General features: G+C 37.7%; 1 protein-coding gene across 2 annotated transcripts in view; it reads left to right on the top strand.

The window, feature by feature from the left end:
- Positions 1-12,861, top strand: part of MAPK8IP1 (mitogen-activated protein kinase 8 interacting protein 1) — a 65,953-nt gene that overhangs the window by 733 nt on the left and 52,359 nt on the right. The window contains exon 1 of one of the 2 annotated variants that reach the window (XM_088145733.1): positions 11,663-11,894. The exons of the other annotated variant lie outside the window; for it this stretch is intronic. Within the exon in view, the coding sequence (XP_088001859.1) occupies positions 11,824-11,894 (71 nt within the window). The 5' untranslated portion in view covers positions 11,663-11,823. Of the gene's footprint in view, positions 1-11,662; positions 11,895-12,861 lie in introns of those variants that run through there. 2 annotated transcript variants of the gene reach the window in all.

Here is a 12,861-nt window from a genome sequence, read left to right as displayed (position 1 = left end):
GGCTGGCCAGCACAGGACTCCTGAAGGAAGTGAAAACAGCCAAGCTGCCTTTGGAAGATGAGCAATGAATAATGGGGGTGGCAGAAAGAGATAATAGTCATGGTTATCCTGTTGTTTTATGGGGAGGAAAGAAACAGGAAGAATCCTTCTTCACCTTCCTCTGACTATGATTGACATTTAAATGGCTGTGCATACTCTTGCCTCAATGAACTCATGAGCACATCCTCCCCACGCTGTTTCCATCCCACACTGTTACACACATATTCCTGGAAATATGCATACAACCGCTTCTTGCACTACTCTGGCCTTCCCTTTGCACACATTTCTCTCCTGCTGTTTGCTACAAATCTTTCCCACTCTCATAAGCACTAGTCACTTCTTCCAGACCAATATTATAGATCTTCTTCAGAAAATTCTTCAGTTAAATATGGATGTCTTTGAAACTGTTCTTCAGATTTGGGGCACATGGAGTGCTAGTTAAAAGGAACTACAATATCGCCAGATATGAAGATAATGCTTAAAAGGAATTAGCAGTTGCTTCCGCAGAAAATACAGTCAGACCATAACCCATCTATCTGCAACTGTATAAATGAAGTAATTGCATAAATGAGATTTCTTTTTGAGATTACATGTTGCATTTGGGTCAGCACCTCCATGTTTGCCTGTGTAATTGTAGCTGGCTTTTTTTCATGGATGTCTGTTTTAAACTACTTTATGGATCTGGATGTTGTCTTTATGAGAATGGCTTGTAGATATTAGAAGTATTTCCAGACTGATGTGCACTGAAGAGTGAAATGGTTTCTGGCCTGGAAAGATCTGCGAAGAATAAATCATACTGCAAGATTTTATAGTATCTTTAACAGGTTGCAATAACCAGGTGGGTCAGAGTGAAGAAAAGGGGTTCGGTGGTTTCAATGATTCTGATAGATTCAGTTATCTTGTCACTGGTTCTGTGGATAATAATAATAGCAGCAGCAGCAGCAGCAGCAATGGAATATTTTTTGCTAGAAAATCCCAGAAAATGATAGTTGTTCTCAGGTTATAGACACATCTTTTATCTTTTCAAATGGCCAAAGGATGCTTTTCTGAGCTTCTCCATATTTCATCCTCATCTAAGAACTTTGCTGCTAAGAACTAGCCATGCATGCTGGGTCAGTATATTTCTTCTTTTTGCTTTTAAATAACAGAAGTAGTACTAAGATCTGGACAGAAAGAGAAGGCAGTCCATAACAATATTTAGATTTATCAAATGGGATGGGAAATTTGCCAAATGGCAAGTTGTTTTGATAATAAGCAGGACACCTTTCACCATCATGTTTCCTTACCCAACATATGAGCCACCTTCCTAGATGAAATTAATTTAATCTAGTTTCCTACCTCCAGCATTGACCTACCAGAAGAGGACATGAAAATAATAAACATCCTTCATCCAATGTCATGTTACAACCTTTCCGTTTGCTGAGGTATACAACATGGAAATTCTGGGAATTGTAATATACCACATTTAGAAGGCAACAGACTGAGGAAATCTCATATTTTATTTATGTGTTTGTTAGATTTTTATCTCACCTTTCTTCCAGGAGCTCAAAGTAGTAAATATAGCACCCCTTTCTCCTTCTCCATCCCAGACAATAACCCTGTGAGGTAGATTGGGCTGCGAGAGAGTGACTGGTCCAAAGTCGCCAAGTGAGCTTCTTTGGTTGAGAGGGGACTTGATCATAGGTCTCCATGCTATTTATTTTATTGCACTTTACTGCACTTTTCACTTGATTTTCCTGCAAGGAGTGTTTATACTTCTTTTCTTTATTCCCAGAATAATCCTAAGCAATAATGACTGGCTCAAGATCACTCTGTCATCTCAGTGACTGAGTGGAGATTTGAATTCTGGTCTCCCTAGTTTTAGTTTGACAGTCCAACCACAATGCCACAGTTTTTAAAGGAACTCTGCTGCTGAACATGGAGATTTATTTAATTTATATCTTGTCTTTGAAACCCAGTTATCTTTGGCTAACTTTAAAAAAGTAAGCAAGGTTGGACCTAATTAGTACTTGGTTGGGAGAGTATTAGAGAATCCCATGGATTTAAACTGAGAAGTTGAAATAAAATCATAGAAGGCAATCACAAATAATTTTTCACATTATTGTGAAAAAGCCTATGAGGGAGTCTTTATCTGTACATGTTCCTGTCTTTCCTTCAGAAATTATGTGGGATACATAGTACTCACCATCCAATTTTCTCTTATAATAATCTTGTGAAGTCAGGTGGGCTGAGAGAGTGTAACTGGCTCAAAGTCACCTGGTGACTCCATAGCCAAATAGGAATATGAACCTGGTCTCTCAGTCCTTAACTGCTCGGCCTCATTGGCTCCATTAGCAATCCACTTACAGGTAGTGGTAAAACTATCCTCCATAAAACAGTCTATTTCCTTATTAAAGAGATTCTTACATCTGGTGACCCTGAGTTGTGAAAGTTTTTATATGTGGCTCGAAGAAGTACTTTTCTTTCACCTGTCCTGGAGACATGGCTGGCCTATTTAACCATATACCTCTAAGTTCTCATATTAAAACTCAGTGGTGGTTTTTACTTTTACTCTGGTTTTTTTTTTTTTTTTTGTCTTTATGTAGCCACTCACTTTCAGTTCTTTTTGCAGCTCACCAATAAATACAGTACAAAACAAGTAGAACTACACTTTTTCTTCCCATTTACTCCATGCTGTGTTTTTCAAAACTAAAAATGAAAGTTTTAAACTTTTCTTGCATTTGTTCCATAACTGTGGTATCCAGCTATTCAAAATCTGTACATTGTTTAAATGAAGGAATTGTATTTTGATATTCTAATTTCCCATCATTTCCTCATGTGTGTGTGTTGTGTGTGTGTGTGTGTGTGGTACAGAACTACACAGCAGTCATTTCTTTGTAGGTGCCATCACATCAGCCATACTATCCTGTATTGTATTTCTCTCTGATAGTTCTGTTCCTTTATCCCAATAGACACTGAACATTTTGGGATCACTGAGCATGTTTGAGCCTCACTGAAATATTTGGATTCTTTTTAGTCTGTTATGGCAAAAATATTATGTATTTCTGCAAACATTGGGGTTTCCCTGGACATGGTAATATCTTTTGAGTTATTTAAGAATGATACCATTTTGACTATGAAGAGTTAGCATTCACTCTGGAATATCACTAATATTGTGCATAATGTTGATACTGTCTCTATATCTGGAGGTTCCATTTAGCAATAAGTTTCTCCTCTTACTTGTCTAATTCTGTTTTCAAGCATCTAAATAATCAGCCGTGCTATGTTTTTAGATTTTGCTCAATTATTTGTGTGCTGCCTACTTGAACAACTAGGTGTCTTACAACTTCTATCTTGAGGCAACGAGTTCTATAAATATCTGCTGTGTGAGAAGTACATTTTGTTTGTACTGAATTTCCCTTCAATACATTTCATTAGATGGCTCTTGTTTTGTTGCAATATAAGGGGAGAGGGAATTTTCATATTATGCATTGTTTTATAAACCAACTTCATATTCTTGTTCAATCATCTTGTTTTAAGGCTAAAGGGAAACTAGGAATTGCTTTTTCTTACTAATAAATGCCATGGTTTGAATATGAGAATATACAGTTTTCCTTAAAAAGAAGCACCCACATCGGAAGTTTAAATTGGCATTATTTTAAAACTGTCCTTAATGTGGCCATAACGTTTGCATTACTAGGACATACTCTGGCACTTCCAAATCCTCTCCCAAATTAACTGCTTATTGTATGACATTAAAAGCAAGGAGATTAAAATGTGTTTTTTCATTCCCTATATACGGCTAATGGCCCTGTAATTTGTAACTTTTCTCTTTACACAATGACTAATTAAATTCTTGAAGTCCCTTTGCAAAGAATAGGGGTCCAAGTATCAGTATTCCCAATGGTTGGCTTTTACCTTCTCATCCCCATATATTTAACCTTTGAAAGACAGAGCTGATCCATTATTATAAGCTGCTGCTAATATGCTAGATTGGCCTGTACCAAGCTGACATGTGCTGCAATATCCTGGCATCACGTTGCCCAAAATTCCCAGCCAGCCATTGGCAATGCTAGTTGGACACTCTATAGTCCCAATCTTCTGGAGGCTCCAGACTGGGGAAAACTGTAATTCATGAGTCCTGCCAGTTATCTTGGCTGCTTTGTGATTTTTCAAGTCAAATTTAGCATAACATTTATGTTTGATCCACAATTATCAGCTCAATAATGTTCTCTTTGTGCAATTTGGGATCCCATATGCAAAAGGGATATAGATCTATGTGTGTGTATGATATGTTTAGCTTGCATTCCTATTATTCTGTCTTGAAGGCCAATGTGGTTCCTTTAGAAAATATTAAGGCTATGGTCGCTGCCTAAAACTGTTATTCCCAACCTTTTTTGGATTGGTGGGCAATCCAAAATTCCAAATTTTGGAATTTTGAGAGCAATTATAGGCATTCCTATAAAATGGCTGCTATGGTGGGCATGTCGCTTCTGTGGTCCAGGATGTTCTATACTATCTCAGTTAACCTTTGATATTTGTTTCCTGGCCAAGTAGATATAACTAGGCTGCAGCACCTACCATTTTATTTCCCAGAAACATCCCTATGTGGAGTTCAGAAACATCATTGGAAATGTGTGTAACATTTGAGGCTGTGCTTTACTCTGGGGCATGCTAATTTCCTATATATTTTTTAAATGAAAAGAATAATAAAAAAAAAAGATGAGCAAGGAACAGTAAGGAAGATCTTACTACACTGAAAATATAGGTTCTAAAATCAGAGCTTAATACATCCCCATAATTAACCCTGCAGCTCAGCAATTCTACTGTATATTTGTTTGCTTTAAACTATGCTAGGAAAATATAGAAGAAGTGCAAGTTCTTTAAAACCTCTTCAAACATTTTTTTTTAATAAGCATTATCACATGTGGATGATAGCTTTCTGTTTTCTCACTTGTAGCTCTAAAGCTGCTGGCTATATTTGTTCAAAAGTTCTTTGCAGCTGAAATTAAAGAAAAAGAAAGAAATCTTGCAAGCTCTGCAGTTAAAGTTGCCTAGAAATACAAAATAGAAAGGAGAAGCTTAGTCACAGAGCTAGCTAATTCAGACAAGGAGCACTGCTCAACCATTCCCATGATAGATTTTGCTTGGCCCCAAATCACTCTCATGGATACACTATTTGTCTCCTGGGTTCCTTGCAGGTTAATAAAAAGAACAGCATCTAGAATGCAAGAAACAATATCATGATCAGATTTCCAGAATTGGACAAGAAGACAGGCATAACAAACCAAATATAATAGATTTTGCTGGAATCATTAGATGTCATTAGTTTAGTATTGTCTTTGTACAATTTGTGAACCCAACTCATATATAATACTGAGCCTAATGGTACAGCCAGTGATGTCCATTTTATAGCAATGATGAAGCACAGTTGATTGTCACAAACTAGGACATTTTAATTATGAAAATAAGAATACAAAGGTAAAAATGTAAAATCAGGGTATAATGAGCTTGAATTTTTGCCCCAATCCTCAAGTTATGTTGTCTTTGCCTCATGATGCTGAAATTCAACAATTAAAGGATATATAGCTGTTGGCTGATGGATGCAATTATATGATATCAACTTGGAATTTAGAAAACTGTGTTATATTATATCAGACTAATTGTCCATCCAGTATTGTGTGCTCTGATTGGCAGTGATTGTTGTCTGTTCTTTTTCAGTGAAAATGCCAAGGACTAAACTTATGATATTCCTCTACTCTACTATGGTCCACATCCTGAGTTGCTGTTGTACAAAAACAGAGCTGAACTGCAGGGGTTCAGAGAGATACAATACAATACAATACAATACAATACAATACAATACAATACAATACAATACAATACAATACAATACAATACAATACAATACAATACAATACAATACAATACAATACAATACAATACAATACAATACAATGCCAAATAACAGAACAACTTTTCCTTTCCTGCCATTGAGCACTTTTCCCTCAAAGGTGCCTTGGATGCTTTTGGAAGGGATGTTGCAAAACAAGATTTTGGGTACTCGGTCATACCATACTTCCTTTTCCTGAAAATGCCTCTTGTAGTATGCTATACTGCCAACATGGCAATCACAAAATCTTCAGTCTTCCCTCTACATCTGGAGTTTGTAATGGTGATTCTGATGTTTATAGCACAAGCCAGTCTCCTACTACATTCTTCCCTCTTATTGTGCTTCTGCATGAATTTCTGAAAATGAGCCAGTAGACATTCTTTCCTCTCTCTCTCTCTCTCTCTCTCTCTCCAATATACTCTGTTTTTTCCTAATGCAGATATATAGGAAGAAAAATAAGAAGAAAGAGAAAATATATATATTTAAATATTGGCACAATTCCAAAGTCCTGCAGATGGATTAAGAAAAAGGGATTAAAGCCTTGATTTAAGGAGGTTTTAATATAGTAATATTAAGGTCAGAAAGCAACTATTTTTCCTAAGTTTTTGAGTTTGCCTTTTTTATTAGGAAGACAAGGTGACAGCTGGAAATAACAGACCAGTTCAGTGCTGGAGAAATTTCCTTAGGAAAGAGTTAGGCTAATGAAGTTAGCTTAAATCTTAAGTATTTATTTGTTTTCCATACTAATCATAATAAAAACTGTGTTACTCAGTTCAGAAGCTTAAGTCAGAGGCTAGTGCTCAAGTTTTAACTCAGGCATTTGAGCTGAATAAGCATCTTCTTAATTTGATGAGGAATTTGTGAACTATTTTTTTTAAAACATAATAGTGAAGGAGAGAGGAATGATTAAAGGAGAAGATATAACACTCATGAGTAGTTATAAGTTGCTGAATAACTCCAGTAATAGTCAGGAAAATCATTCCTAACCGATGGAAATAGTCATGGAATATTGCCACACAACATGTTTAGGAAAAGTTTAATATGTTTCTAGTCAAGATTGTAGGTATGACAGATCTAGCAAGTTAGAAGAACATTGGAATACAACCACAGTGAAGCCAGAGACTGGTGTACGCATCCTCTTTTCTCCAATACTTTCAGAAAAAAATGTGATTGGAAAAAGATGATTCAATAGAAAAAAATGGGGGGGGGGGAAATCATCCATAACATCTTATTCTGTGGGATTGTTGAAAGCTTTGGGAACTCAACATGATTTGTGATTATGCTAAGTGTTCAAGGAGTTTACTTCCAAGTAAGTGCACCTAGCCCCCAGCCCCCATTTGTAGCCCAGAAACACTTTTAGTTCATGCTGCAAAAATGTGAACAATTTAGTTTGTAGCTGACTGGTCTCATTTGATGTAGGATGTGTAGGTTTCCATGCTGAACATATAGCCAGAGGTGTGTGTCTATGAATTTGTGGTTCACATACATGGTTGCTAAATGGCTGGTTTTGCCAACCAAGACTTGAGTTTTGGTATACTAGATAAATTCATTCGTCACCCTGGTACTAAGGTTAGCCCTATCCTCAGTACAGTACTTAAGACTGGAAACATCTGCTGCTATTGGGAGTAAAGATCTATTACTGTAACTTAATGAGTTGATTACTCCAACTGGCAGGAGTCCTGTCATTTACTGGAAGAGCCCTTATAGTCTGTCTGTTGCACGTGTAACATGCAGGATTCTGTTATAGAAAGGGGCTTGTATACCCCTGGAGATTTCTAATAGCCTTTTCCAAACCCTTGTGAATCCTCATGGGAACTAAAGGTCCAAGGAAGACCTGAAATGGGTTAGTTTTCAACCAGTAAACATCATAAACAGGGGTTTGGTTTAGAAACTCTTATGGCCAAATGGTTTGAGAATTAGCAGCTAATCTGCTTCTGACTGTTATCAGTTTTAGGCAATTACTCTTTTTGAAGTAATCCCAAATGAACCCCAATCATGTACCCCAAACACCACCAAGGAATGTAAGAAGTACCTGCAACTGACAGATATGAAAATGAAGGAACCCTTCCTAATGTAGCAAATACCTGTATGAACATCTGCAATCTTGCTGAGTGTGCATCTGGCAATCTCTGCAAATGCTTTGTCACAATCAATAGCAAGAAGAAAATACTGAGCGTGCATGATCTAGTCTCTATTGAAACAGAAGCCAGAAGGGCAGGCTGCATGTAAGCAACTGCCTATGGGTGTGGGATAATGCTGCAGCTCAGGATAACAGTATTTCTTTGGCAAGAGTATTTTCTCTGTTGGTGGATAATGAATGGGAGCGTGCTGTAGTCATAGGCTGTCACAGGTCCTTCAGGATAAAGCATCTCTTTGGATGTTTATTAGTTTTGGCTTCAGTGTTCCCCTGATTGAGCTGTATGCATTCTTGTGTAATGACAGTATCAAGTAATCAATGGAATACATGTTGAGCAAGGGAGAGAACCATTTACTGTCTTATAAAAGGTCTAGTAAAATGAAAATCTACATAACTGCAGCACCATAGAAGTTACATGTTATGTTGTTTGGCCCCTGACATCTGAGTTTGGAAAGTCTGTTTGTCTAATGTAATTCAGTGTCAGAAGTAATGGCAAACCAATCCAGTTGTGATGCATATGTGAAATGATAAAACACAAACCTACGGATAGTGATAGTGTTGGGGTATGTATGCAAGCTTTTCTAGCTAATTTGGCTTCATGAAAGGAAAATAACAGATAGTACACACTGTTCATGAGCTTGATAGCTACTGTACTTGGCAGAGAGTAGATCGGGATCTCTTGGTAGATTTCTGAGTGATCTAGAATAATTCTGCTAAGTTTTAGGTCTCATAAGAATAGAACAATAATAAGTGAACTTGATTTGTAAAAAACTATTAAGGATGATTGATATTTTTTAAATTACTTATTTCTTAGTGTTAATATTGCTTACATGTAACATTAAGTATTTGAGCACCTAGAACTGAGTTGTTCTTTGTGGATTTTTGATGGCTGATTATTAGAGTTTTGTGTTAGACTTTCAGATATATAGTACCTCAGATGTAGATTTGTACTGCTTGTGTAAGTTATTCTAGTGTATAGATGGGGGCTTGCTGGAAGTAATTGGCAATACTCCAAACCCCTATTTGCATCTGCCTCTGTCCCTGTGGCTACTACAGGTAGTCCCTGGGTTAAGAACGCCCAATTTAGGGATAACCCATAGTTAAGAATGGAGCCTATTGTACCAAAATTCAAGTTAAATACACAATGATTTGAGTTAAATACACAATACTACTTATACAGTATTATACAATAATACTGTTCTGGCTTACACATTTGACTCAAGGACAGACCTTGAGAACAGAGCTTGTTCTTGAACTGGGGACTACCTGTATTATATACTTGGCTCTGTTGATGGATCTTCATGTTCTGTGAAAAACAAAACAGATTCCACAAGCCCGAAGTCAGCCCATTCCTCTTTTACTGGATCAGACTAATTGCCTATTTGATCCAGTATAGGTCGCCAATGCTGGGCAAAAGAAGCCACTGAGAAATTTACAATCTGGGCACAATGGAGATAGCTATCCCATCCTGTGATATTCAAGAGTTCAGCATCCTCTTTTGAACAGCCTGAGCTTCGGCTGCTGTCAGATTGAACTAGATAGTCCATGGGCCTAATCCAATCTGGCAGCTTTGATGGGAAAAGCAAGACTGAAAATGAAATACTTCACAGGAATAGAAAGATGATGTATCAAATACATGGAAATAATATAGAAGAGCATACACCAGGCTTCATTAGAGGAAATAAGGCAGCAATACAGGGAGAGAGAACAGTGTCAAAAGGCAAATGTAATAAAATGTTAAATGTATTGTTGTTAGGCAGAACTCAAGTAACTAAAATAACATTACTGTTGTCAACAAAGTATTTTTCCAGGTTAATTCAGATTAACTGTGTTGTATAATTCTTGGGATTATGTTTTGGGGTATACTTTGGCTTTACAAGGTGGTAGGCATTTGTCTAAGCCAGTCTTCCCCAATATGGTACCTCCTTTTGGGGCAGTAACTTCCAGCTTTCTGAAAATCATGGTATCTGGAGCCACAAGGTTGAGAAATCATTTTACTCCAGCTATTCTACTATTACTACTACTACTATCATGATCTATCTGTGCTGCTAGCTGTGGGTATTCATTACTTTTAGAGACTGGATTGTAGCAGTATGTTCAAAAAGAATATACTTAATAGCATGACCCTCTAAGTGTTGCATTGTCAGACATTCTACTGAAATGAATGAGGCATGTGCCCTTCTATAGTTTTTCAGACAGCAAATGTCTTCTGGAATACTTCTTTAATAGTATAGCTCCAGAAGGCTTCTGCAATTTAAATTAAACGCAGCAAGAATCTCTTAATGAACACACAGTTGTTGGTGTTGACCTAACTCATCTGAGTAAACATTTATAAAAGCTTTATATTCACCTGGGTTTTGGAATTATCCCAACATGTATCTCTAAGCAATCCGCTTAGTTTTAGTGCACCTGAGAGCTGCTTTGCATATGAAGAGTTGAGACGCAAGCTGTGTGTTCAAATGCTTTGCAACAGCTCTGATCCTGCTTCTCCATGTGATCCAAAATTGACATCCTGCCACTCCCCTTTTTCCTCCCCTTCCCCAAGAGAAATAAACAGGCCCTCACCATGGAATTGGCTTATTTATCTACTCCTTCCCCCACAGGGCAGGCCTTTTAAAAATATAAGGCCAATGCATTTCTTTCTGCAGCACTTCCCTTAAGTCACATCACAAGTTGCCTCCAGTACAGTATTCCTTTTGCTAATGTTTCACTGCTCTTGAAAATTGCAGTGGTATATGGAATAATAAAGACTGGGAACCACTTAAAATGTGTTTTCATGATGTAAAACAACTGCCACATGAAGGCCACTTTAAATAGTACTTTAATGGCAGCTGCTCCATTGAGCAGGCCATCCAGGAAGAGTAGTCTTTAGATGAATTGATTAGAGTAGTCTTTAAATGAATTGATGGAAACAGTTTTATATAGCTTCTGAAGCAGCCATTTCATGTGAGGAGGGACTATAATGGGCAGCAAAATGCAATATTGTTGGGTCCTTTAGCCAAGAAGATGAGAATTTGGAAATATATTGTTGGGAGAATGAATAATTCTTGGGCACCTGAGATAAGCATTTAACTTACAGCACTTTACTCCACCTCCTGTACTGCCTGTGGTTGGTAGGAATCATAGTCAACCATGCTAGTTTCCCATCTGGGTTGAGGTAGGTAAATGCACAATTTTCCTTTAAAAGTAGTATTTATTGTTCTCCTGAGCTACAAACTGTCCTGTGAATTATTCAAGAATATTTGCAAGACAATGTAGTCAAAACAAACAATGATCTCTGAACAGGCCCTGTATCTTCTGCTGGTTCTTTTACACTTCTAATTATACTTTCTCTGAATTAGACTGGAAATGGCTACGTCATCCAATGGCACCTGGGGACTGGGTCATTTGCAGCCCAGTTGGGGCAGAGTCATTCCAAGGTCAAAGACAGAATGATTGGGCAGAGCATCCTGCTGCTAATGTGGTAACTTGATTCCCTTTTTTCCCTTGACTGCAGCTGATGGGAGGGAGTCTGGCTGCCTGAGGGAAGCAGAGGGCAGGGCTTGGCACCATCTCAACCCAGAGGGCTTTTTTTTTCATCCAGACAGCTGATTCCATTTATTTTTAATGAGCTCCCTTAGACTGTGCAGTGAGGAGCAGAGTGCAGCAGTTGCTTCTAAGCTGGGACAGGCAGGAGAGACAGCACAGAGGCAACTCTGTCCACCTCTCCTTTCTGAAGGAGGTTTCCCTTTAGTAGGCCCTATTAATCTTCCCCCTAAGACGGGGCTCCTCTTAAATGAAGCTTGAACTTAAAATGCAGTCGAGCACAGAGGAGGAGAGCCGGATTGAGGATCAGTGGGAGAAATGGTAGGCAATCATCTGGCTGTTGGAGGGGCCTGTGGGAAGGGGAATCAAGAGATTTCATGTACCTGTATGGCATTTAAAAGTAGTGTGGCTTTCTTTATATACATTTATTTACTTACCCTGGTACAGTTGTTTTCATTGGAATCCTGTCCTTCTGTGTAAGCAAGATATCTCATTACTGGCTGTCAGCTCGCATTGTGCAGATTTGATTGCAAACTTTGTATGTAATATTAAAAACTAAAATGCTGCTATCTGGATTGAGCAAGGAGACCAGATCATTTAAGATCCTGTTAGTCCCCTTGTGGTCATGAATGGCTATGCTCCAGAAAGGATTCCTTATTTGCCAAATGAAAATGATTAACTGTCAATTTAGTTTTTCCTCCATGCTCAAAGATGGATTGCAAGATATGCATGAAGGAGCCTTGTGCCGGATAAGGCACAAATAGATAAACATCATGATCAATTGCAGGGGTGCAGTATCTCAGCAACCTCAAATGATCCTTTAAGTGTTTTTTATGTTGTTGAGTGCAACTCTTAGCACCCCAGAGGTGAACATGCGGGACATCTTGAAAGAATGGCCTCTGCTTATTTCTGTTATAGGGGAGAATGTGTGGTAACTCTATGTCTGAAAATGTTGCCATAATTAATGTTTGTTAGACTTTGAAAAGCTTTTCTGGAAGATAATGGGCTTTTTGAAACTTGGTTTGCCCATTCATTAACATTATTGTAAAATCATGACTATTAACAGAAGAAATTTCTTGAATCTTGTGTCTGTAGAAGATCAGATCACTTAATATTTGGAGGTAATATACTCTGCGTTGCTCCTCAGATTTCCTTATCTTTCTTGTTTCCTGTTTGTGTATACCCCCTTGAGATGAATAAGTTATATGCAATACTCTCTCTCTTTTTGGTTATATAGAGACATTGGTTTATTGCAACTTCACTATGGAATGTTTACATATGCATAACT

This window comes from Python bivittatus, unplaced genomic scaffold, assembly GCF_059951505.1.
Source record: "Python bivittatus isolate LINGU-HERP-01145 unplaced genomic scaffold, Pbiv_v1 ctg000480_np1212, whole genome shotgun sequence".
Classification (NCBI taxonomy): Eukaryota; Metazoa; Chordata; class Lepidosauria; order Squamata; family Pythonidae; genus Python; species Python bivittatus.
Note: the sequence above shows the minus strand (reverse complement) of the source record. Positions and strands in the feature narration are given on the sequence as shown.